General features: G+C 45.1%; 1 protein-coding gene and 1 long non-coding RNA gene across 5 annotated transcripts in view; both read left to right on the top strand.

Annotated features, from left to right (window-relative positions):
* The window catches only part of CCDC30 (coiled-coil domain containing 30), a 38,972-nt gene that overhangs the window by 9,904 nt on the left and 3,826 nt on the right, over positions 1-25,242 (top strand). For all 4 annotated transcript variants that reach the window (XM_081017132.1, XM_081017134.1, XM_081017131.1 and 1 more), the window contains exons 4-21: positions 3,250-3,440; positions 4,454-4,543; positions 5,147-5,300; positions 9,147-9,200; positions 11,266-11,381; positions 12,249-12,359; positions 13,485-13,576; positions 14,044-14,236; positions 17,546-17,638; positions 17,805-17,930; positions 18,201-18,317; positions 18,630-18,799; positions 19,352-19,598; positions 20,725-20,886; positions 21,558-21,767; positions 22,538-22,695; positions 23,326-23,491; positions 24,144-24,265. In XM_081017132.1, coding sequence (XP_080873258.1) covers positions 3,250-3,440; positions 4,454-4,543; positions 5,147-5,300; positions 9,147-9,200; positions 11,266-11,381; positions 12,249-12,359; positions 13,485-13,576; positions 14,044-14,236; positions 17,546-17,638; positions 17,805-17,930; positions 18,201-18,317; positions 18,630-18,799; positions 19,352-19,598; positions 20,725-20,886; positions 21,558-21,767; positions 22,538-22,695; positions 23,326-23,491; positions 24,144-24,265 — 2,572 coding nt within the window. The remainder of the gene's footprint in view (positions 1-3,249; positions 3,441-4,453; positions 4,544-5,146; positions 5,301-9,146; positions 9,201-11,265; positions 11,382-12,248; positions 12,360-13,484; positions 13,577-14,043; positions 14,237-17,545; positions 17,639-17,804; positions 17,931-18,200; positions 18,318-18,629; positions 18,800-19,351; positions 19,599-20,724; positions 20,887-21,557; positions 21,768-22,537; positions 22,696-23,325; positions 23,492-24,143; positions 24,266-25,242) is intronic.
* On the top strand, positions 5,307-8,421 carry LOC308483399. The gene is made up of 2 exons (XR_013989657.1): positions 5,307-5,631; positions 7,761-8,421. It is a non-coding gene; the product is annotated as an uncharacterized lncRNA (long non-coding RNA).

Below are 25,242 nucleotides of genomic sequence, written 5' to 3'. Positions count from 1 at the left end.
AGCATCCTGTTCTCACAGTAGCTAATCAGATGCCCCAGTGGGAAAACCAGCAATCGGGATCCAAGCACAAGAGCACTCTCCCTCCTGTGATTTCCAGCAACTGATATTCAGAACCATCGCTGCTGCCAGCTGTGGAGGCAGAGTATAGCCATCGATAGCTAGTAGCCATTGATAACCTATTAAATCCTGTTAAATATATTTACCGTTTAGCTGTTAAATCCTGTTAAGTTCATCCAGTTAAATAAATGTTGAACATAAGGTGGTTAAGTTAAAGGGTTTGAACATGAGTTAGGAAAGTAATAACTATACTCATGAGTATAGTTGCAAAACCAGAATTGAGCTCTTGCTGCTTTCCTCTGCTCATTGCCCACAGTGGTTCTCAACAGTGCCGCAAGCAGAGAGCTGACCTTGAGGAAGAAGCTATTTCCACAGCTCTTGCCTAACCCATGCTATGCATTTAGTGGGTGGATCGATGCATTATGTGATAATGGATCAACAGCTTTAGTGCGGGGGGGGGGGGGCGGCGTGCTCAGCCTCCAAACCACAAAGCCCAAATTGCCCTGCACACAAACCAACCAAGCAAAAGAATGGAGCAATTTAAGCATTCACAGAGAAGGTGTTTTTTGCTGATGTGTTAGAATCAAATAAGTGTTTTTTTAAAATTGTCCTGCTCGTTTATTGTATTTGTGCCTGGTTGTGCAGCTGACTTGGCCTCCTGAAGCAGCTTACGGCAGTTTTAAATCTCAGTTGCCAATGCAGAGAAAAGTTACATGGAAAATAATTAAGAGAGCAGTAACAAGATAAAACAGGCATAACCTTCTCAATGTATCCTCAAAGAGATGGAAGTAGAAGTAGAAGAGACCAGCATATTCAAAAACAGCATTGGTATTGCAGCTCTCATCTGATTCAACCCATGCCACATATCACACCTTAACTTTGAAACCTGGTTCCCAGCGCTCTCTTCTCCTTCTAGTAGACAGTTCCCAACAAAAGCATATTTCCCCAATGAGAGTCACAGTGCCCTGGTTTCACACCTCCCAAGTGACCATTGGTGGCTGGTGCTTGCCAGGACTGGAAGGGGAAGTGGGGAATCAAAGGCAGTATGCTGGGAATCGCAGGTGCGGAGAGTTACTGTTGCACTCAGGTCCTGCTTGCTGGCTTCCCAAATGCATCTGGTCAGCCACTGAGGAAAGCTGACCACTTAAGTGGGCTGCTGAAAAAAGTAAGGGGAAAGGCTGAAACTCGCCAGCAGAGTATCTGCTTTTCATGCAGAAGGTCCAAGGTGCACTGTTGCTGGATCCAGCTCCCATCATCCTTGGCCACTGGCGAGGCTGATGGAAGCTGGAGTCCAACAACTTCTGGAGAGCTGCGACTTACTCTCCGCTAGCCTGAGGCAGCTGGCAGAGTAGAGTCTGTCATCAGCAAGACCTGTGCCATCTTTATGGAATGTGAACCCAGTGAATGCAAAAGAATCTGTCCAGTGACAGTGATGTCTGAACCATCCAGGTTAGCCTGGGTTTATCACATGGAAGGAAGGAAGAAATCTAGAGAGGAGAGCAACAGTGGTTTTACCTACAGAACAAAAGTGAACAAAACCCTCTCTCATAACACTGGAACTTGTGGACATCCAACACATCTAAATGTTGGGAGATTGAGATGAAATAGAAGAAAGGACTTCTTCACACAGCGCAAAGTTAAACTACGAAACTCGCTCCCGCAAGAGGCAGTTATGGCCACCAACTTAAATGACTTTCACAGAGGACTGGACAAATAGAGGAGGGGCTATTGATGGCTACTTGCCTCCACAGCTGGAGGCAGCAATGCTTCTGAATACCAGTTGCTATGTGAACGGAAAGTACATAGGAATCATTGCTGTGGGACCTAGGCACAACTGTTCCTCCCTCCACTCCCTGAGCTCCACATGTTTAAACAGAGCAAAAGCCAGACTGTCCACTCCCTGACCAAATCAATTGCATGTTTCCACTCAGAGGCCGTGCTGCCGGCTCCATTTGCTCTTGGAATCGAAAACATCTCTGCCGTTTCCAATCTGTACTATCCCCTTTGATTTTAAACTGCAGTTTAATAAAGGGGGTGTACAAAAGGCCGAGGATAGGCAGTAACGACCAAAAAGGGAGCAAGAGGGAAGCAGAAATGGCTGTGCTAGGACCACACTGCATGGGTTATTTCCTTGTTTATAAAAATATTTCATGGAAAAAAAGACATACGTAAAAATCATACATAAAACCATGCAATAAAACAACTTAAAATTTTAAAATCAGAGGTCAACTAGAGACAGTAGCCAAATGATACCCTAGATTTATCCCACATCTTTGTCTGGTTTGCCAGCTATGGTTGTTCCTGGACTGGGATAGCCCGACCACTGCAGTCCATGCATTGGGAGCCACAAGGCTCGGTTACTGCAATGCGCTGCCCTTGGGCCTGATTTGGAAGGTCCATCTGGTGCAGAACGCAGCGGCCAGACTGTTGATGGGAGCTGTTGTCCGACAACATGTGACCCCATTGTTGAAACAGCTACACTGAATGCCCACTTACTACCATCCTGGGTTCAAGGGCCTTGTATTAACTTGCAAATCCCTAAACAACTTAGGCTCAGAGTACTTGGATACCTCTTGAACCCTTTTAACCCAGCTCAGTCATGGAGATCACCTGCAGGAGCATCGTTGGTTGTTCCCCAAGTTGCGAGGCCTCATCTGACAGTAACACAAAACTGAGCCTTTAGGGTTGTTGGCCCAGTCTTGTGGAATGCTGTTCCAAGAAAGATTTAGCAAGTGCCATCTGTTTAAACATTTAAATGTCTGCTCAAAACTTTTCTGTGCCACCAAGTTTTTGCAGACAGTTGATGATCTTTGATTTTATCCTTTATGGTTTTATGTGGGTTTTATTGTCTATGTATTTGGTTATTGTAAAGTGCTCTGATAGTGATATTTTTTTATGAATAGAGGCAGACAAGTGTGCAGAACAGAGTTTTGTTTTGTTTTTAAATGGGACAAAAATCTTACAAATCTTATTTTCTGGAGGTGGAAGTGGAATGAGTGAATACAACAAAGCAGCAGCTGAATTGCCTTCAGCTCTCTGGGCAGGCGTGGAGGCAGCCCCCTCTTTGGCTATGGATCTTGGAGGTGGGTCTTTTCTGTCTCTGGCCTTGTTTTGAAGCCCAGCAACTCTTTCCAAGAAAGCTGGTTCCTTTTTTAGGATGCTTAGGTGTGCATTTCTTCCCCACCCCACCAGAATCTCAGCAGAAGGAAGTGGAAGAAATGTTGGAGCAGGAAGGCTTGTTTGATATCGCCCACAGCAGCCCCAGTGAACAGGTTGCTTATTTGCTGGTTGAGAGAAGCACCCTGCTGGAGAAGATAGATGCACTGGAGCAAAAACTGCAATCCCCCAGCTGTTTGGAAAGCCTTTGCGCTGCTCAGCTTCAGGTATATCACCCTTCTTTATCTGGAACACTTTTGTATTCTGCCTTAAAGCCCTGAGAGGCTCCCAGAGCAACTTGCAAAAGAGTCATAGTATAATCTTCATTCAAGTGTAGCATCGGAAACAGAAATGCCATGGTGTCCATATGGGGCCAGGATTACTGAGGCAGCATTTTCTGCCCTAGAATCATAAGGAGCTGCCTTATACCGAGTCATGCCATTGGTCTGCCTTGCTCAGTATTGTCTGCACCAGCAGTGGACAAAAGCTAGGTTGCAATCTACTGGTAGGTCTCTGGGTGATGTGTTGTAGATCAGCAATGGTTTCTGATGAGGACTACAACTTTTGTTGGCCATGCTGGTCAAGGCTGATGGGAACGGGAGTCCAACAACACCTGGAGGCCCACAGGCTCCCCGCCCTGTAGCACAGGGTCCTGACTCAGCAGCTGAAGACCAGTGACCTCTCATGGAGGAGAGAACTATTGATGGCTACTAGCCATAATGACTCTGCAATGCCCTTCATAGATGGAGACAGCCATGCTTCTGAATACCTGTTGCTGGAAGCCACAGGAAGGGTGAGGGCTTTTGTGCTCGAATCCTGCTTACAGGTTTCCCTCTGGGGCATCTGGTTGGCCACTGTGAGAACAGGATTCTGGACTATATGGGCCACTCGCCTGATCCAGCAGGCTGTTCCTATGTTCTTAATGTGCTAGCCATCTCAGCTGGCTTTTTCCTTAAAAAAAATAATTGTCCATTTTGTTTCCAGGTCTCACTAAGACAGGAAAACATAAGATTTCCCAGTTAATTTCCCTCCAGATTGATAGGCGAGAAGTATGTATATTCAGGGAGCAGAAGAGGTGTTTTCAGATAACATCTGCTCACCCTATAAAACATTATGTTTGTTTTTACTCTCCATGTTATTTATATTAGTACTATGAAGAAATGCAAGGGGAAGTATTTTGGTGAAGTTATGTATTTTTAATAATTCTTCTTTCTTTCTTCCTTTTTCTTTTTTGTCTAAGGATCAGTTGGATCATATCCAGCGGACACTAGAAGATGAGCTTCAGGAGCAACGGAAATCTATGCAGTGCACCAAAGAGATGACGCATAAAGTAATAAAGAGAAGAAATTGGTCCAACCCTTTTAACTTCTGCTCATGCTGCTTAGCGTCGTAGTGTATCTTGGGCGCATCAAGGGTAACATGGTGTCAATTGAAAGACAGCCATGCATGGATTTTTTTTAAGGTATCACATAATTCCTGGAAAAAGTTGTCTATAGAAGTTGTAGTGGAAGGACCAGACACAGCACTGACAGAAACCTTGGGAAATGAAATAGAAAGTCCCCTATGGGATGAAGATCTATGTGAACTTATGAAGCTGTCCTGTACAAAGTCAGGAAAAGATTGGTCTATTTTGCCCACAGATTTTTGTTTGTTTGTTTGTTTTAATTGATGGGAGCTGTAATCCTGAAAGGCACCACATTTGCTACCTCTGTACTAGGGGCTGTGTGCTATTGTAAGATGAAGCCACCAGTTTTAAGAAAGCTTTGCTCCACCCACAACCACCTTCCCATCCCTGAGTGAGAAGCAATGTCATTGGCCCTTAATTCTGCCTGCTTGTGTCCATCTGTTAAAAATGAAGGTTCTGTCACCTAGGATGCAGAGAGGCCATCCCCAGCCAGGGCCCTTCCTCTAAATATTGTACTTTGTCTTTTAGTCTCATGCTGAAGAGCTGGCTAGACAAAGTGCCTTGCTTAGGCACACTGAGCAGCACCTGGAGGAAGCCACACACAGGTTGCAGTTGGCGCAGGCAGAGATCCGGAGGCTGACAGAAGAATTGGCCACGCAGAAGGAAAACCAGAGCAAACTGGGTGAGTTCCAACTGCTTGCAGCCACTGACAACTCAAACCTTTTTGGCGGACCTTGGCTGTGATCCATTTTTCTTCTCCGGAAGATGGCACACTATGTCAACCCCCCCCCCCCCAAATCTTACATAAGATATAAACACAAATGAATACATTAAGATGATGTTAACATATACAAATATTGGCAACGGCCAAGGGGGCTACAGATCTATTCTCTTTATTTGCCCTCAATGGCCTGGTTGCGTATCCAAGAATTTGCACTGCTGTTTAAGGACTGGCAATATGTGCTCCATATAGCCAGCCACAGCTAGTGGTGTAGCACTTATGGTTTGGTTTGGTTTTATCCAAGAGAGTTTTTGAGATGTTTTCTTTTCTTTTTTTTAAATGATATTTATTGGGGGGGGGGAATTTTTTTTTTAAAGTTACAAAAGAAAAACAAAGTAGAAAAAGAGAAAAACAAACCACTTCCAACCATACATATACAAATTCAAAATAAGGAAGAAAAAAACAAAAACACACCACAAACATTTAAAAACATTTAAAAACAAATCCATTATTCTCAACTCCTCAACTGTCATTACCCTCTTTCCTTGATCTCCTCCTCCTCCCCTTCCTTGTATCCTGTTTGTTAATTGTCACAGCAAATCCTTTCCATATTTCATAATATTCTGTCGTTACATTACCTTAAACTATTTTAATCTTATCTTACTATAAAAAAAACCTTGAGACTTAAAACTTAAATCTTATTTTTACCAACTTCTCATAACCATAATATTCTTGCATAATTTTTTGAACATTTTTACTAAAGCCAAGTAATTTCATTCCAACATTTTTCTAACATTCATCAATTTTATAAAACAGTCCTAGTAGTGAAAAAAAGAAATAAAAACAAATCCAATCTTCATCCAGCGTCCCTTCCTCCTGGTCCCGGGTTTTGTCAGTCCTTATTATCCCATCAATCTGGCGCATTAACCTGGTAATCTTAAGTCCCTTCCATGTCCCTTCCGCAGCTCTTCTTCATATTTATAGCTGTATTTTCCTTTGCCTCCTGCTCCTTTCACTTGTGGGAACTCCAATTTAGCAGTATTTTTGACCCTTCTCGACAGATCAGCCCCTTTTCCATAATCGACACTAAATTCCATGTGGTATTTAAAAACATGTTTCAGAATCCCTCCAAAATTAAGAGCCCCCACAATCCCAAACATCTCACGGCCCATTGCCAGACTTGAAAAGTCCAATTTCATAGGAGGGTCTATCCAACCCCCCATTTCCAAACCAAAACAAACTTTTTCTTTCCAAATCTGGCTTTTTCCAAGTTCATTTGTCAAATCCGAAAGCTCATATTCCTGTAGGGCCTGTTCTGTCAAGACACACTCCTGATTTAATTCCTGGGTGGGCTCCACATATTTTCCCACTGCCTGTTCAAAATTTCCCATCGAATCAGCCATCAAATTCGTCTTCTCATGTAACTGTTCCAGTAGGGCATTTGTTTTATAGAAAGCACACAACAGAGCTTCTGAATACATTGTCCTGAAGGTCAGATGTCTATTCCCACGATTGTAATCTGTAACAGATGCCAGCTCCCAGGAGTTGGTTACAGTTTCACAGTCTCCCTCTAGGGGGAAAACTTCTGTTTAATCTTTCTTTTAAAGACAAGTCTAGCAACAGAGTTTCCTTTTTTCAGATATTTTGTCAATATTTGTTCCTTTAAGGTGCGAAAGGAAACAGTGGAATCACTATGTTCCTCTTCTTTTAGCTATCTGTCAAAAGCGCTTATTTCTGGTCAATGAGCTTCAAACGTCAGTCCTGACACCCCGCTCCAGGATCAGGACGGTGGAAAGTTACTTTGCTTTAAACTCACTTCTGCAGGTTTAAACAGTCCAGAAAAGATCCCCCTTCTTCTCCTGCTGCCAAAGGGGGGTTCAACAATTTTAAATGATGAAAGTCAATCCTTTAGAGGCGATTTTCTGAGCTCTAGTTTACGTTGTCTTTGCTTTATTCTGTCTACAAAGAAACGGAAGGCTGACTTCCTGTTTAGACCTTCCCGTTTCAGTACCAAATTGAAGTAAAATTTTTAAGTCCAATTCCTTTCTGCTTGCAAGTCCTTATTTAAAGTCCAATTGTTCAAAGTTTAAGTACTCACGGGTGCTTATTTTAGAAGCCAATTTGTCCCAGGAAAAAGGCAGCGCTCTCCGGCAACAGCTGTGTGGCTTCGCTCCACGGAAATAGCAGTTGACTCACAGCACCGCGCCACTTCCCCCTCTTCGCTTCGGAGCCCATTAGTGGGTTCCTTTGCGGGTTGGGGGGGGCATTAAGGGTGCCCGCCGAGTCCCATGGTCACAGGCTTCATCCGCCTGTGGTTTTTAAAAGGGTCCCCGCTTCGCTGTAGCGGAGAAGACCCGTTTCGCGCGGAGCTAGTCCCTCCAATTCAGAGGGAGTCCACCATTGCCGATGGCGCCACCCCAGAAGTCCGAGTTTTTGAGATGTTTTCAAAGGCAACTTCCCATGTAGCACACATTACAGGAGTCTAATCTGGGTGCTGTCAGAGCGTGGGCCACTGTGACCAGGTGATCTCCATCAAGAGGAAATGGGGATGGACACAGCCTGACACACATTTTGGTATCTGTGCCAGCTCAGATTTCTAACTTGCATTCAAGGCAGTCAAGAACTCTCACCTGGAAACTGAGTTCAAGGAGAGAGATATTCAGCCTCTGTCCCCAAAATAACTACTTTCCAGGAAAAAGACGTGGAAGCTGTTTTGTGAAACACAGGAGGCTCCCCAGGAGGCTCCCCCCCCCCGAAGGCTTGACAAGTTGGGAATGTGACCCTCTAAACTCCTTTTTCCCCTCAAGGCAGAGAGTGTTGCAAAATCACCATAGAACTTTCAGTTAGTGTGGGTCCCAGACTGGCTGCTCTGCTCAGCACAGTCCAACCTCCTGCTCTGCTTTGGTTGATCAATTTCTTTTTAGGGCAGCTTTTGCCTCAGAGGGCACGTTCTGCACAATGTGCCTCAGCCTCCCGACAGCAGTGCGCTGCCAGATCCCCATCAGAGCTGCTGGTGGATTCATTTTCTGGGTGACCCTCGAGTGCATTGAGCCAGTGAGAAATCTGTTACAATTTGCAAGTGGTGTTTTCTTTTTTTACACTTGTTTGTGTATCTATGGCTTTTAGTATTTTGAATTTTATGTTATTCTAGGGTATTCCATGTTTCATTTATCCAGATAGGCTCTTTAGGTTAAACTTGGGCTTCTGGGTGATGTATTAAGAAGACCTGTGTGTTTTAATAATTTGTGAAATCTGTTGTAAAGGATTTATTCTACCTCTTCAAAACAAATCAGATGGAATCCCTGATTTATTTTAGGTACAAAGCAGCTATTCCTAACCTTTTTCACTTTTAATAGATCACTGTGGGTTATTATAGGTTAACAACAATATTATTTCTTGTTTTTGCAACGATAGATGAATGTGGCTAGTCCCTAGCAATTGCTTTAATGTTGTTTATTGGTGCCACACACACATCCATTTAAAATATAAATTAATGGATTTTAAAAAATTAGTAAATAGAGACGCATTGCCTAAAGCACACAGACCCCTCTGATCGAAGATTTCTGGGACGGTTCTTCTAGCAGCGTTCTTCAGCCTTGGGTCCCCAGATGCCTTTGAACTACAACTCCCATAATCCCTGACCAGGATCATGGGTTTTGTAGTCCCAACATCTGGGAACCCAAGGTTGAAGAACACTGTTCCAGCACACTGTTTGTACTTACTGTGTATGTGTTTAATTATAGGGACAGCAGTAATCTATAACTCTCCTCCCCCCACCCCCCAAAAACTGCTCTATTTTTCAATCAGCTCCATCCATGGCAGAGAGCTTGAAAGAAGAGGTGAATAAGGTGAAAGACAGTGGTAAGTTGCATGCTGCATATATCACTCGCTTAGCACATTTGCAGGAATAATTATGATTTGTATTGGACCAAAGGACAATCTGGTTCAGCCTACTGTTTGTAGCAGTGGCAAAAGAGATGTTTAACAAGCAGAGCATGAAGGCAACAGCCTTCTCCTCATTTGGTTTTCAGAGGTATAAGTGGGGGGAACTGCAACAAAACGTCGCACTCATCATCTGAAATGGAGACTAGAGGCAGCATGGAGTTCTCCTGCCCCAGCATGCTTGTGACCTGGATACTCCGTTCCATTCCTCATCTCCTTTTCTTTTCCTAAAAATCACTTAGCTGTTTGGAGGGATGGGGTGAATGAACAGGGTTTGTTTGCTCCCTTAGCTTCCCCTTCTCTCCTCCGCAAGGATTTTCCTTAAGATCCTTGTTCTTTTTTCTTTCTTTTCTTTTTTGTACTTCTGCAAACATTAGGATTCCCCACAAGCATGCTGGCATACCTCTCTTATTTCTTTGTGGCTTTTAAGAGCATGATCCTATTGGCACTCAACCAGCTGATTTTGTTATTAGAGAGAATTGTGCTGTCCTGCTCGGTTCCATCATAGCTGCATCTGCCCAGGCAGCTCATTGGTTCCCCCTCATTGGCTATCAATGTTTCTGGGCAACAGCCAAATCCTGGCCTTGCCTAGCAGTGTCTCCATGTATTTTCTCAGTCCCAGTCCCTCTCTGCGACATTTTCACTGGGGCAGTCAACTAGCATCTGAGCTGCACCACTCCACATTGTAGGAACAGGCATGACTGGATGTTCCTTCAACTCCCAGTTATTCCTTGTACTTGAAAACATGCCAGGGGAAAAGCTTGGGCTAGAGCCACCATCTAGTCTTCTAGGCAGAAGGAGCCTTTTTGTGCAGAAAGAGCAACTAGTCAACTGACCCCACCTGTAGCCTGAAGTGGTACAGCTGTGTTTCCTCCCGGAAACAATTAACATGGATGAGCATTAAACTTCCACTAGATTCCCAGAAGTGGCTTTTATGCTGGATGGAAGATCAAATAGAACAGAAAACTGAGCATGTAAAGAAATGTCAAGAAGACAGAATAAAGTGTCATCTGAATGCAGCCTGACAAGGGGCTACTTATGTCATGCGGGGTAGGCTGGCTTGCTAGTTCCCCCGAGGGCCCTGGATCTCCCTGGTTGGCCTCACAGACTGCTCCCCTGTGATGTTTTGCTTTGGGAGCTCCAGGCTAAACTCTGAAGAGGGTTCTTCCAGCAGGGGTATGACCAATGCTTTTTTTCTTTAAAAATGTTTAGGGGTACTCTCATTTTGACATGAAAATCACCATTTTATAGTTCAAATCAGGGGAAAGAAATACCGTAAATGGACAGAAGTACAAAGATTCACAAATTGTTTATGGGTATGTGTCTCCCTCTGTCCCGCCAGAAAAAAAAGCACTTTGTATGACACAACTCAGTAACAATGTCCTGGTCATGTGCCCAGGAAACATCATGGGCTGTGTGCCTCCTCTAAAGAACTGGATCGTCAATTTTTCTTGTTTACAATTTTTTTAATTGAATTTTAGTAACCAACAAGTTTTCCCCGTTTTTTAAAAAAATTGTCACATTGCCAACAAATAAGTAGAGGATACAGTAGTAAAACATACCAAGAGGGAAAGGATATGTCATCAATAATTACAAAGGCTTCCATAACATAAAAACAATAAAAAACAGAAACATAAAAAACAATTATGTTTTTTGATGTGAAAAAAAGATAAAAAGTAACCTTGAACTGCATTAAACCCAAGACAGTCGTATGGTCCTGTGGGACCTGATGCTCCTGAGCCTCTCTGTCTGTATATAAAATAAGATTAGACCCTATGGCAAAGAAGCACTTGGGCCCCTGGGCACTTTTTGCTTATGCCACACTTTGGAATACCAATATTCCAGCTTGTTGAGATAAAAGACTTCCAAAACGTGGCAATCGTGGCCTGAGCCACTGTCACAAAATGCAAAACGGTGCCATTTCTGAGATGTAAAACAGCGTCTACTTGGATACCTGCTGGTCATGGCCCCTGGTTGCCTTTAGAAATGTCAGAGCTACAGAAGGCCAGGGAGCTGAACATCCGATTGGACCAAGAAATCCTGGCACTACGCAGCAGAGTCCAACTCCTCGACTCGGAGAGACAAATGTTCTTGGAGCAGGTCAGTCTGGGTCACTAATGTTTGGAGTACTAGTGACCATAGTTGACGGTGTGGTGTGTGTGGTGGAGCCGAAGAGCCACCCATCCATCACCAGCATTGCTGCAGCTTACCTGAGCAGGGCAGGGGAGGTTGGGGTTGTGCACATGAACCTTTGGAGCCCCAGGTTGGCTTTTAGTTAAACTGTTGTGTTGATCTGTTCAGACAGGCTCGCCGCTAAGGGCTGGCATCCTCAGGCAGTTGCCAATGGCCCAAGTTGCTGACCCTATTATACTGCCGACCCAAAATGCTAACTGCAACTACCCATGCTTGGTGGTCCTCTCAGTGCTGAGTAGGGATAGGGGAGAATTCTGATTCAGTTTTCATTATTAACACGTCTCTAAATTTTGTAAGGCAGCTCTCCAGCCAAGTAATGTGTACAAAAATACTTATACAGTACTAGGGTAAAATTTGCATCTAAGTGCATATATTGGGGAGGGGGAGCATAAAAAGTGCATTATATTAGGGGGGATTGCTTTGCAAAAATGTGTGTATTAGGAGAATTACACACCAAACTTCTGGTACCTTTTTCATGAGAATTTACTTTAAAAAAAAATCACTTAAAAAAAAAAATGTGGAATTGTGGAGAACTGAAGAATGGAAAAATGAGAAACTGAGAGAAACTGTTTTTAGATTATGCAAGATCATTTTGGAGGGGGAAATCCTCAGCAGGCGAGGAATTTCTCTGAGAGGGTCTTTCTAACCTGGGTGAACTGGCCCAGGAGAGCAGAGGTTGGATGTGAATTCTCTCTTCTGAATGAAAACCATTGGAAGTCTTTCTTTCTTTCTTTCTTTCTTTCTTTCTTTCTTTCTTTCTTTCTGGCATTTAAGGCTGAAAAGCTTGATGAGGAGGTTCCCAAGTATCAGGTGACTGAGGAAGAGCCAAGATATGTATTAGCCAGGACGGACCAAACTAAAGAACAAGAAGGCTGCTTGTTGCAGGTATTTTAAATTTATTTATTTGTTTGCATGTTTGTTTGTTATTTTTGTGTCCCCTGCATTCTCCAAGGAAGTTAAGAGTGGCATAAATTGATTTCCCCCCTTTTATCCTCATGACAACCCTGTGAGGTAGGTTAGTCAGAGAGAGAGAGAGAGAGAGTTACTGGCCCATGTTTCCTGAGTGAGCTTTGGGGCCAACAGGGGATTTGAACCTGGATCTTCCCAGTCTTGTCTATCCTCTATGCCATACTGGCAGTCTATTTCTTCTCACTCCACCCCACATAAGGGTCAGATTTAAGTGGTAGAGGGGAGGTTGTGATTTGAAGGGGCTTCAACACTTCTCCTACCCACCACTTATTTCCAGCACTTAGGCCACATTCACCCCATACAGTTAGAGAAATATTAAAAGCACCACTTTAAACAGTCATGGCTTTCCCCCAAAGGAGCCATAGTCTGTTAAGGGAGCTGAGATTTGTTAGAAGACCCCTAGTCCCCTCTGAAAGCTACAGTTCCCAGAGTGGCTTAAAAATCCTTCCCACTTCATAGGGAACTCTGGGAATTGTAGCTCTGTGAGGGAACTAAGGTGCCGCCTCATGACTGTTAGCACCCTTAACCAAACAACAGCTCCCAGAATCCTTTGGGGGAAGCCATGACTATTTAAAGGGGAATCATGCTGTTCTAAATATATGTTTTGAGTGCTTTACCCCCAGCCCTGGCAACACTTGTAGAGGAACCCCACTTCTCATGGAGGGTAGGAAACAGACCTGAAAGAATTGACAAAAAAATAGAAAACAGCAGTAATTAACATGGGCCTTCAAGCAGAGAACAGAACTGGCTAACTATGGACCAGTAAAGAGCCTGTTCATTAGCTGTGATGAACAAAAGTAATTGGAGAAGGGAGCTTCTAATTAACATTGTAGGAGGACCTTTGCTGAATAGGATTTGCAACTATGGGACAATGTGGTTGGGGCCCCACCTTGCATGCATGAGGTCAGATCAAGACGGGCTGGAAAAGATTCCTGCCTGAAAACCTGGAGAGCTGCTGGTGGCCAGGCTGAACTAGATGGACCTGTGGTCTGTCTAGATATAAGGTAGTTTACTATGCTCCTAAATTTTCTTGGATCACAGGATAAAAAGGGAAATCTGAAAGCTGAAGAAGAGACAAGCATTTTGGACGAAGCTGCCTCAGAATCTGAACATAACAAGGCCCTTCATCAGAGGTGAATAAGCTAAGCAAATATCAAAAAGCAAATGATTTCCACCAAGTCTCAGTTGGTAGATCATGAGACTTTTAATCTCAGGGTTGTGAGTTTGAGCCTCACATTGGGCAAAGGATTCTTGCTTTGCAGGAGGTTGAACTAGATGATCCTTGTGGTCCTTTCAAACTCGACAATTCTGTGATTCTGTGATCACTTAAATTATGTAAATGTGCTGCTTTCTTTGATGCTGTTGTTTAATTGCCCACGATCCTTGCTTCTGCAAAACTACATTTTGTGAATTTCTGCTTTGGTCCATTCACACAGCAGATACTGGTAGAATCTCAGGTTACATCCGGTAGCACAGCACCTCTGATTGCCAGTCAGTTTCCGGGCCCAATTGAAGATGGCAACATTAATTTCAAATCTTTAACTTAAACAGTTCCAGCTGCTTCAGGGACCTCCTGCCAATGTGTTTCACTTTGACGTAGGTGCCGCCGAGCCATTGAAGGCGTGGAATGCCAAAACTCACAGCTCCTGCACAAGCTCCGGAAGTTGGAGCGGGAACACGAGGACCTGGTGGAGAGGAATGAGGAACTGGAGTCCCTCCTAGGGGAGACACAGAACCAGACTAAGGATGAGCGTGAGCAGTTTGAGTGTGAGATAGACGGACTGCAGAGGAAGGTAACCCCGACTGGCCAGGTGTTACTTGTTTAGAGCATTTTTATACCCCACTCATCAGCCCCAAAGGCTCCCACATACAACCAAGACAGTCCCTGCCTGCGAAAATTTACAGTTTTTTATAAAATGACATGCAAGGGAAAAGGGATAGGGAGGGAAGAGGAAAATCAAAACTCAGACACCAATTTCTAGACAGTTATTCCTATAATGATCAGCTGCCCCATTTCAGGGGCAGGTGGTGCTTGGTGGAGCCAGACCTCTGGCAAAGTTGATGGAATAAGCCCTCTGCTTCCTGTCTCTCCCACTGAGGCAAGTCACAGGGCTGTCTTTCCTCTAGACCTTGGGGTCCAGGAGGGGTTTTCAAAGCCCAGTTCACACTCTTGCAAGCTGGGTTCCTGTTGACCATCAAGGCATTTTGTGTTGTTGTTTTTCTCCGCTGGGGTTGAACGTCTGTACGGTGTGAAATGGTTGGTTGAACTGGAGGGCAAGCAGGCAGTGACCTTCGAAAAAGGGTAAAGGCTGAGGTAGGATTTGGAGGGAGGAGACAGTCTCTAAGTTCTGGGACGTGAGGCAGAGGGCCTTCTCAGTAGTGGCACCCGCCCTGTGGAATGCCCTCCCATCAGATGTCAAGGAAATAAACAACCATCTGACTTTTAGAAGACATCTGAAGGCAGCCCTGTTTAGGGAAGTTTTTAATGATGTTTTATCGTGTTTTTAATATTCTGTTGGGAGCCGCCCAGAGTGGCTGGGGAAACCCAGCCAGATGGGCGGAGTATAAATAATTTATTATTTGTTGTTGTTGTTGTTTTATTAGGACAGACAATCTATCAGTTTTGATTTCTCTGGGTTCCTTCAGTTCACCCCTTTTCCACATCAGTTTGTGATTTATTTATTTATTTATTTATTTATTTATTTATTTAATAAATTCAGGCACATTTCCCGTAACATACGCGTTATATGCAGTTTTTCCCAATTTACAATCAAGTGGCGTATGTTTTATTTATTTAAACATTTATATGATGCTAATTCATTTTAAAAATACCAAAGTGATCACAGTGATTTGCACATAAAACCACACAATAAAAACCATATTTGAAAGGTTAAGAAAGATGATAAGAAATCATCGTACTGTACTATTGTGGAAAGATGTCTTCGTAACTGCCTGCAATAAGCCTGACTGAAGAATAAAAGAGTTTTCAGCAGACATTTTAAAATTTGAAACAGAAGAAAGCTTCTGAATAAATAAATATGCACATTCTTGTCAGCCATTTGCCGTTACATAACATATTTTTTGTATGCTTTGTTGGTGAATATACGCTGATGGGTAAAAAGGACTGATGTGAGGCATGATCACTGGATCCAATGCAGGGAAAATCTCCCTGGCAGGAAAGCCATCTAGAACCCCGAACAGTTGGAAGCTATAAGGCTGAGCTAACAGTTTCCAACTGTCAAGAGCAGTTGGAGTCTTCCTGAGCCAAGGGCCTCGTGTGCCTCCCTTCATAAGATGGAGCTACAGGAATACTTCAGTGATAGGGAGCCAGAAAGAAACATAATATGCCCAGGAGTAGCTCAATTGGAGGAGATTAGTGAGAGAACATGGCACACAGGTATTTTCATTTGGTTTTCCTCGCTTTGTAGAAAGGGTGGCCCTGCAGATGCTCCTGGACAGCAACTCTAATCAGCCCTAGCTAGCATGGCCAACAGTCAGGGGTGATGGATGTTGTGGTTCAACAACATCTGGGGGCTCAGAGAGGTTCCTTAGCCCTGGCCTAACTGTAGGGCCAACGCTTCTTACTAAGCCCAGTTCCTGGCCACATCCAGACCACAAGGTCCTGGGTTTCATCTCTTGATGGAGATGGAGGGTTCTTTGCAAAACCAAAAACAACCCTATCTCTCCTAGGTGAATGGAACCAGTGCTTTTTTCTAGGGGGATGCATACCCCTAAACATTTTGTGAATTTCAGTTTGGCCTCATTGAGGGGCAGTATTTCAATGTGAGTAGGAAAATGAGAGTACTCCTAAACATTTTTTAATAGAAAAAAAAGCACTGAACGGAACTATAATAATTCTCAGTTTTGCTCCTAAGCGGGGTTCTGTTCTGGTGCCACAGCACTAGAAGATGAGGGAATGGTTGGGGTGGCTGGCATTTCTCAATGGGAAAGTCTCCTGGATAGGACATTGTTGTTGTTGTTGTTGTTGTTGTTGTTGTTGTTGTTAAATCATAATTATTGCCCATCCTTCACCCTAACATAGGGCTTGGGGCAGCAATTCCATCCTCTCTTGCCACTGACCCAGCTGGCTAGGACTGATGGGAGCTGGAGTCTAGCAGGATCTGGAGCCCCAGTTTAACGTATTTTCTGTTTGGTCCTGAGTCAGGCCTGTGCTCCATTTAGCCCAGAGCTGTGTCTTCGCGCTGGCCGTGATCCTGTGTGGTCCCAAGCAGAGGCATCGCACCCGGCCTTGCTACATGAGATATGCCGGCACCTGAAGCCAGGCCTTTTTTGGCATACATGTGTGGCAGTGCATAGCCCACTTTCCAAAGGATTCAGAGGGAAGATGAGGTTTGAGCTCATGAGTTCTCAGCTCACACTCTCAACCAGCTTTTCTTTGATTGATTGATTGATTGATTGGTTGGTTGGTTGGTTGGTTGATTCCATTTCTATACTGCCCTTCCTCCTGTGGGAGCTCAGAGCAGTAAACAGCATAAAAATACAATCTAAACAATGAATCACAAAATCAAAATACAAAGAATACTGGCTGCTAAAATTTCAGCAAATGTATAAAGCATATTAAATATTATATCTACCACATCTTAAAATATAATTTATTAATATATATAACACATCTATCCCACCTTCCTCTCAGGTTACATTTAAAAACATTGTTATAAAATACAAATAATAGTTAAAATATATCAAAACACATTCAGAACCAGCAATTAAAATCCAGTTTGCCCTGACTTCAGGTCAGCATCATCTGCCCCTTCGTTTCCAAAGGCCTATCTGAACAGGAAGGTCTTAACCTGTTGGCGATAGGTTAATAAAGAGGGTGTAACCTCTCTTGGGAGGGAATTCCACAATATGGCAGCAGCTACAGAAAAGGCTGTCATGTCATCACCAGCCATGCCTCTCGGACTCCCCTGAGGATCTTAAAGCTAGGGCAGGCTTGTAGTGGGACATATGAGCTTTCAGGTAACCTGGGCACCCAAGCCATGTATTCCAACATCAGGAGTTGTGTGAAGGGGTTGGGGGACTGAAAAAGGCACTTTTTTAAAAATAAAACCTCTTCCCTCTTGTTTGGGGTGTGTGTCAAGATTTCTCGTTTAGAGGCAGAACTCTGGAAAGCGCAGAAGAGTAAATCCGATATGACTGACGAAGAAACAAGCAAAGTGGCAGATTCCCAAGAGGCAAGGAGCAAGGTTGAAGGGGGTGTTTTGGGGGCCCCTAGATTGGGAAGGAGGTGGAAGGTGGGGGTGCACCTCTGAGGCCCATCACCATTGGATTGCATGGTCCATACTTGCAGACCTCCCCTTTCAGCAGGCTGACAATGGTTGCAATTTTCACTGGTCTCAGGTGGAGAAAAGTAAGCGAGAGAAAGTGGAAGAGCTGGAAAGCAAACTCTTGGAGGAGACAGAGTGGAGGAAGCAGCTGGCCTGCAACCTTGAAATGACACAGAAAGCATTGAAAGATGGAAAGAAGGTGAGTGGTCCCCAAATTATTATTGTCAGCTGCTTTTAGAGAGCCTCCAAGGACTAGGTCAGCTGATGCCTTGACAAAGGAAATAGTTTGACTGGTTCAGCAAGTTTCCTGTTAGAGATTCCAGCCTCACATACTCAAGATCACAGGCTTGGAAAGGACCCCTGGGTATCATCCAGACTGAGCCCACCCCCCAAACTATAACAGTAACTTGCCAGCTAAAGAGCTCTCATTGCAAGCCGGCCCAGCTAACTCCTTTGGCTGTTCAACCAGGAGCTGCACAGTTCCAAGTCAGAGCTTCTGCGGCTTCGGGGAGCAGCTGAGGAAAGAGATTTTCTGCACGTGACTCTTGAGAAACTACAGCAGGAGAATGTGATGCTGGAAATGAAGGTGAGCCTTGTGGGAAGCTTAGTAATCAGAAGTGCTTTGAAAACAATGCCCATGAATAAGCTTCCTTCTGTTGAGACAGACAATCGAGTACACTATGACTGGATCTTAGCCTCCCACTCCCCACCTTGAACCAGGAGGACCCACGCCACATTACAGAGTGAGGTCCCCCAACATTTTCAGAACACTGCCATATGATATTTGGAAGGGTGAGGGTGCTGTTTGAGTTGCATAAGCCCACCCCTTTAGGGCCACACTTTACTTGGTCCTGGTCAGCACTCTAAACATGGGATATTTGCATTCCTAACCTTGCAGGTGTCAGAGCTCTTCCAGGAATGTGAGCAGCTGAACCACATTCTTACAGAAGGGAAAAAACCCGGGGAAATATTGTTGGCAAGCCGGAGGATGTGCCCTGAGCTGACAGCTAAGGAGAGGGCTTTGGAAGATCAGATCCACAGCCAGGGAGAAGAAAGAGAGCAGCTGCGGTAAAATATCTAAATAAAGATTTAAAAAGTATATTTTATCCCAATGTATGCATTTCTAAGCATACTGAGCTGTCTCCAGTGTCGGTCCTGCTCAGAGCAGACCTACTGAAATAAGTAGACATGACTTTCATAGGGCTTCTCTGAATAGGGCTTGGCTCACTTCTACACCATATATTTAAAGCACTCTGATACCACATTTGCAGTCATGTCTCTCCCCGCCACCACCCTAATAAATGAGCACTGCAGTTTGTTAAGGGTGCTGGGAACTGTAGCTCTGTGAGGGGTCTCCCAACAACTCTCAGCACCCTTAACAAACTGCAGTTCTCAGGATTCCCTGGGGGATGTCATGTGCTTTAAATGGATGGTTTGTACGCAGCCCATGTCAAGAAGCCACCAATACTCCAGCAAGTATCCATGCTTATATTTTTGTCCCTTATCTTGGGGGAATTGCAAAACTCACACAGGTTATGCTGCAGGTTATGCTGCAGTAAATGGCATATATCTGCCGGCCTTTTTCTCTCCTCTCCTCCCCCCTCCCCCTTCAACCTGAAGTGTTAAATTGTTAGAGAGCAAGAAGAAAACGGAGGAACTAGAAAAGAAGGTTAAGGAGAGCTATGAAGAGAGAAGACGCCTGTGGGAAGAAAACATGCAGTTAAGGAAAGACATGCTGGATCTCCAGTGTCAGCTTAACATCAAGAGCACGGCAAACGTCAGGGCAAAGCGTGAGGCTGGCTTTGGAGAGAATCTACCCCGCAAGACCCAGACTCCCATGGGGAGCACAGATGGGGAACCAAAGCAGGTAAGAAGGCTTCCTGAAAGAAATACCTCTCTGCAAGACAGAGGTCCCCCAAAGTAAGACAGCCTCCTGCAAAAAAGAGAAAGTGCTGTGATTTGGGGGGGGGGTCTCAGTAGGAACACGGAATCATTGCGGATGCAGATGTAAACAGAGGAACCTAAAACTTTCCAAAGCTATTTTTTAGAATTGTAGAGTTGGGAGGAGCCCCCTAAGGGTCTTATAGTCCAACCCCCTGCAGTGCAAGAATAACAGCTAAATGATCCTGGACAGATGACCACCCGACCTCTGTTGAAAAACCTCCAGAGAAGGAGACTTCATTACCTCCTGAGGTAATGTTCCATTACCATGTTCCATGTTCTGTTCCATTGTTGAACAGCTCTTATGCTCAAAGTTCTTCCTAATGTTTCATCAGTGGGTGGTTAGTCCATAGTCACAGGTGTATAGGGGTGCATTCAACTATGCCCTATGCAGATTAGACACACTGAAAAGAATGGACCTGAGTTAGTCATTCCCATTAAGAACATGTGAAGAACCTGCTGGAGCAGGCTAGCAGCTCACCTAGTCCAGCATCTTGTTCTCACTGTGGCCAACCAGATGCCTGTGGGAAACCAGCAAGCAGGACCAGAGCTCACGAACCTTCTCTCCTCTTGTGGTTTCCAGCATAGCTGGCATGGCTAGTAGCCATCAAGAGCCTTCTCCAGCAGTTTCTCTAATCCTCTTTTAAAGCCATCCAAGTTGGTGGCTTTCACTGCCTCCTGTGAAAGCAAGTTCTGTGGTTGAACTATGCATTAATTGCAATGCGTCCACTTTGAGTAGCACTTGCATTGGATAGATGTATACAACCCATGGTCTACTGGCAACCCTTAGTGGTCTATTGGTAAGGCTGGGAGAGCTCAGCAGATCTGGGAGCATTGTGGCAGGTATTGGCTGCTGAGCATCACTTGGTTCCCAGAAGGCTTCTAGGCAGTGTTGGGCATGTCCTCAACTCATGTGGCCAACACTGCTCAGGTGGTGTCACAGAGAGCAGGAAATGGTGCCAGTCCCAGTCCAAGCCCTGTGTTGCTCCTCTCTGCATTTATCTGGCAACTGTATCAGCTGCCTTCCTCACAGCTTCTGCTCTGTCTCACAGGGTCTGCTGGGGGAGAGACCTGAGCAGAAGGAGGACGGGCATCTTCTCTGGCAGGATGTTCAGCGCATCCAGAACTTGGGCAGCTCCGCCGAGAAGGAGCTGAGGTACGAAAGGGAGAAGAACTTGAAATGCAACATCTTGCTTCAGCAAGAAAACATCAAGGTAGGTGACCCCATCCCCATAGGGGCAGGAAATCCAAGTGACAGTTTTGAAAGAGATGGGGACATGTCCCTTCTTCTTTGTCTTCTTATTCCTCCTCTTTTTCCTCCTCCTTTTAAGACATGTGTTCATTGAACAGATTTATGCCCTGGCTTTGTTAGGCCAAAGCATCTCCACTTGACTAACACATAATTTTCATTATGATATTCATGAGGTGCTTCTTGAAAAGACATCTCTTTGCTTATTCCTGGCCCTCTCAGGCTGGATTTTGTGGGCTGTGGTCAACCAAGTTCCACCCGAAGCAGACCCTTGGAAATTAGTGGACATGACTAACTTAAGGTCCATTAATCTCAGTAGGTCTCCTCTGAGTAAGGCTCAGTTGGCGTTTGCTTGCCTAGTCTTGCCATGCAAATAGCTCTCCAAACGGAATGTGTTGCTTGTTGAATCACCATTTTAGCTTCCACTTAGCCTTGTATCAATACCAGCTGAACTGTGTCACCTCCTGTTTGCCTCAGGTCCCAGTCCAATTTGAGTGTTGAAGCCTTTGGCAGACCCATAGCTGGGAGTTGGAGTTCTTTGCCTTGCAATGAGGGCCTGGACAGTTATCAGGGAACTGCCATTTTGTTGTCCCACTTTCCTGAAAGTGCCACCTTTTCTCTGCCCCACCCTTTCAGGTCAAAGCCGAGCTGAGGCAAATGCAGCTGAAGCTCTCCGACTCCGCCAAGGCCTGTTCGTCACTCACTTCACAGTGGGAGCTCAGCCAGCAGAAGGTCAAAGAGCTGGAGCTGGAGCTGCTCAGGCAGACGCAGGCGGCCAAGCAGCTGAGCGGCCTGAGGGAGAAGATCGCCCAGGAGAAAGCCAGGGCCACTGAGGCTGAGAGAAAGGTCAGTGGCCACAGCTGGGTTCACAGTCCCAAGCTGCTTTCGACAATGCCATCCTGAAGAGTTGCAGAAGTATTTGTTTAGTTAAAAAAATTAGACCCTGCTTTGCACTATGTGCCTCAATGTGGCTTGGTTAAACAGTGGAATTTGCTCCCACAGGAGGCAGTGATGGCCACCAACTTGGATGGCTTTAAAAGAGGGCTGGACCAGTTCATGGAGGAGAGGGCAATTGAGGACTACTAGCCAGGATACCTGCGCTCTGCGTCCATGGTTGGAGGCAGCAATGCTTCTGAACACCACAGGAGGGGGAGTGCTCTTGTGCTCGAATCCTGCTTGTGGGCTTCCCATACTAGGTCTCTGGTTGGCCATTGTGAGAAAAGGATGCTGGACTAGACAGGCCCCCTCCGGCCTGATCCAGTAGGCTCTTCTTCTGTTCTTAAGTAATGTTCTTTAGTTTGAAACATCCTCCTTGCAGCTTCTGGCCCTCTTGCTGCTTCCTGATCAGTGTTGTAGCCCATGAAGAGTTCCTTGTTCGTTCCTGCTGCATCTCCCACATTGAGGCAATGCTTTGCTTTCTACGTATCTCTTCCTTCCAAATCTCTGCTGCTCCTGAGGCTGCTCTTTCCTCCCCTCCAACTTCTCTGGCAGACTGGGAAGGTGCATCCCATACAGCTGTGACTATTTAGTTCCTAAATTCTTCAGGTCCCTTTTGTTAATGGTTACCTACCTAGGCCACTCAGAGCCCTTGCTGTCTCGCATCACCTTCTTCTTAGATTTTGGAACTGCAGCAAACACTGAAGGAATCTCACCACCAAGTACGGCTCTCCGAGACCCACGTCTTGGTGAGGAAGCAGCTGGAGGAGCAGCTGAAGGAGGCCAGGGAAGAGGAAACCAAGGCCCAGCGGCAGTTCCAAGAGGAGCAGCAAAAAAGGTAGCAGAAATCACCTCAGTTTCTCTTCTGTAAGACAGGAACAGATTCTGTGGTGTAGGGGGATTTGGCCAGCTGATAAGCAGCAGGGATTTGTCCAGAGAAAGTTTGCTCTTTATTCTTTATTAATTATTACATTTTCATTCCACTTTCTCTCCAAGAAGCTCGAGGTGGCATGCACGTTTCTTCTTGCTCCCATTTTATCCTCAGAACTCTATGACGTAGGTTTGGCTGAGAGACTATGAATGGAGTAATCTGCATAGGGCTATTTTGAATTGGATAAGATGCAAAGGATAATTTGCAATTTTGAATTGGATAATTGGCATTACCAAAAAAAAAGTGATGCCCCAGAGAGTGATCCAATTTAGCATGTTTATTTTAGATATCTTTAGTAAACAAAGTGAAAAGCTTCAAAACTGCCAAACTTGCCAAATTCCATATTTGCAGTTGGCATCCAGTCATTAGGTTATGCCCAGTGCAAGTTCTACTCAAAGCTAGACCCACTGGTATTAACTTACCCTGGTACATTAATAAGTTTACTCTGAGTAGAACCCATTGTTACTAATGACCATGGAAAAATGAACCAAACTGGATGATTTCCTGTTTTGGATTTTTCTCCTTGTTGGCTGCCAGGAAGCTCCTGGATCAGCAGACAGAAGACCTGCAGCAGCAGCTCAGGCACTCCCAGGAGAATGAGGCGCAGCTGGCCAGGACTTTTGCTGAGCTGCAGATCCAGCATCAGCATCAGGAGGCCCAGTTGCGGATCCTGGAAGAAGAGAAGAAAACCCTCTCCAATGAGGTGAGAAAAGGCCGCTGCTAGGGATGGACAAATCCAGCAATGAATTCAGTTTACCATTTTTTCAATCTATGAAGACAGAAATAATAAATAAGTCTTTTGTGATTACTTAGTATACAGAAGCAGATGGTTTCAATTTTGTGTTCTCTTATCTGTTACTTTGTCTCATATAAAGCAGTGGCTGATAACAGTACTGATCCTATTCTATTAAACCAGCCCTGCCACCATCCAAACACTCTCTCCACTGCCACCCACTCCCAAACACAGCTGAGCCCCACCCCAAACTGTCTCCCATCAGCATTCAAACTCCCTTTCAAATGCTTATTCAATCACCAATCACTTCCAAGCACATTTTGTCTTCCCCTCCTAACCTAACACATACTTTAAATCATGTATTATAGTTACCTGAACAATTATCACAACATCACAGAGACCCTTTCCTGGTAGCCTATGCAGTGCCTCTTGGGTAAGCATATGGGAGCAGGTAGCCCTTAGATGCTCTGGTTCCAGGCTCTGCAAGGTTGAGAGCAGGGGTTGTCCTTTTAAAACAGCAGCTACATGTGCTCTATCACAAGTGACCGCCTGCCAGCTTGTCCACATGGTTGGCAATTGGTTGGCAATTGACTGATGACCCCATGCCAAATCTCCTTTTCAGCATCTCCAGTGTCAGAAATACAGCCAGAAGATTTCAGGGCAGCTGTTGGGGTTGCAACAGGAGAGGGAAACCCTCCGGGAAGAGTATGAGCACATCCTGAAGGAGGTGGCCATTTCTGTCAGGTGACTACACAAATGAGATTAAAGCATGGCTGTGGAACCTTTGGCCTGGGGCCTGAATCCAGCCCTCCAGGTTTATCTGCCTTTCCCTTGGGATTATCTTCAGGCCACACTCCTTCCTGGTTCTGCTTTGCTGCCTCCTTGCGTGCTTTTGTCTGCCTGGACTGTGTCCTTGAACTCTGATTGTGCCTCTTGCTTGCTTGGGTGGACAGCAGAGAGAGGGGTCCCTATGCAGAAACCAGCCTACTGGGCAGTCACTGCTCTTCCCACCTTTGCCTCTGACCTCACCCACCACTGGTTTGTGGTCCCTGGAAGGTTGCCCATTTGAGGATGTAGCCTCAGGCTGGAAAAGATTCCTCATCCCTGGGCTAATGGCAGGAATGGCCATCGTTCTGCCTGGACGCTGAGGTCCAGCGCCGAGGGCCTTCTGGCAGTTCCCTCATTGCGAGAAGCAAAGCTACAGGGAACCAGGCAGAGGGCTTTCTCGGCAGTGGCGCCCGCCCTGTGGAATGCCCTCCCAGCAGATGTCAAAGCGATAAACAACTACCTGACATTCAGAAGACATCTTAAGGCAGCCCTGTTCAGGGAAGTTTTTAATGTGTGACATTTTAGTGTATTTTTGGTCTCTGTGGAAGCCGCCCAGAGTGGCTGGGGAAACCCAGCCAGATGGGCAGGGTACAAATAATAAATTATTATTATTATTATTATTATTATTATTATTATTATTATTATCCATAGGGGGTTTCTCCTGCATACACCAGTGGCAATAAATACTACACGTCTCAAATCTTTGGGATCGGTCATATGCTTCTTCCTTTTTCATGTTCATCTGTAGATCTAAGTGCCACTGATGAGGAGGAAGCCACCCCCTGGACTGGGTGGAAGTCAGGAGTTGGGTGCTGACTAAGGGAGGACAGATTGCCAGGCCTCCGCTGACTTGGCTGTGTGTCTTGGGCACCAGGGCCCCCTTTCTGATGACT

This window comes from Podarcis pityusensis, assembly GCF_964106645.2.
Source record: "Podarcis pityusensis genome assembly, chromosome: 8".
NCBI classification, from domain to species: domain Eukaryota; kingdom Metazoa; phylum Chordata; class Lepidosauria; order Squamata; family Lacertidae; genus Podarcis; species Podarcis pityusensis.
The sequence above is the reverse complement of the archived record's forward strand: the minus strand, read 5'-3'. Positions and strand labels throughout refer to the sequence as shown.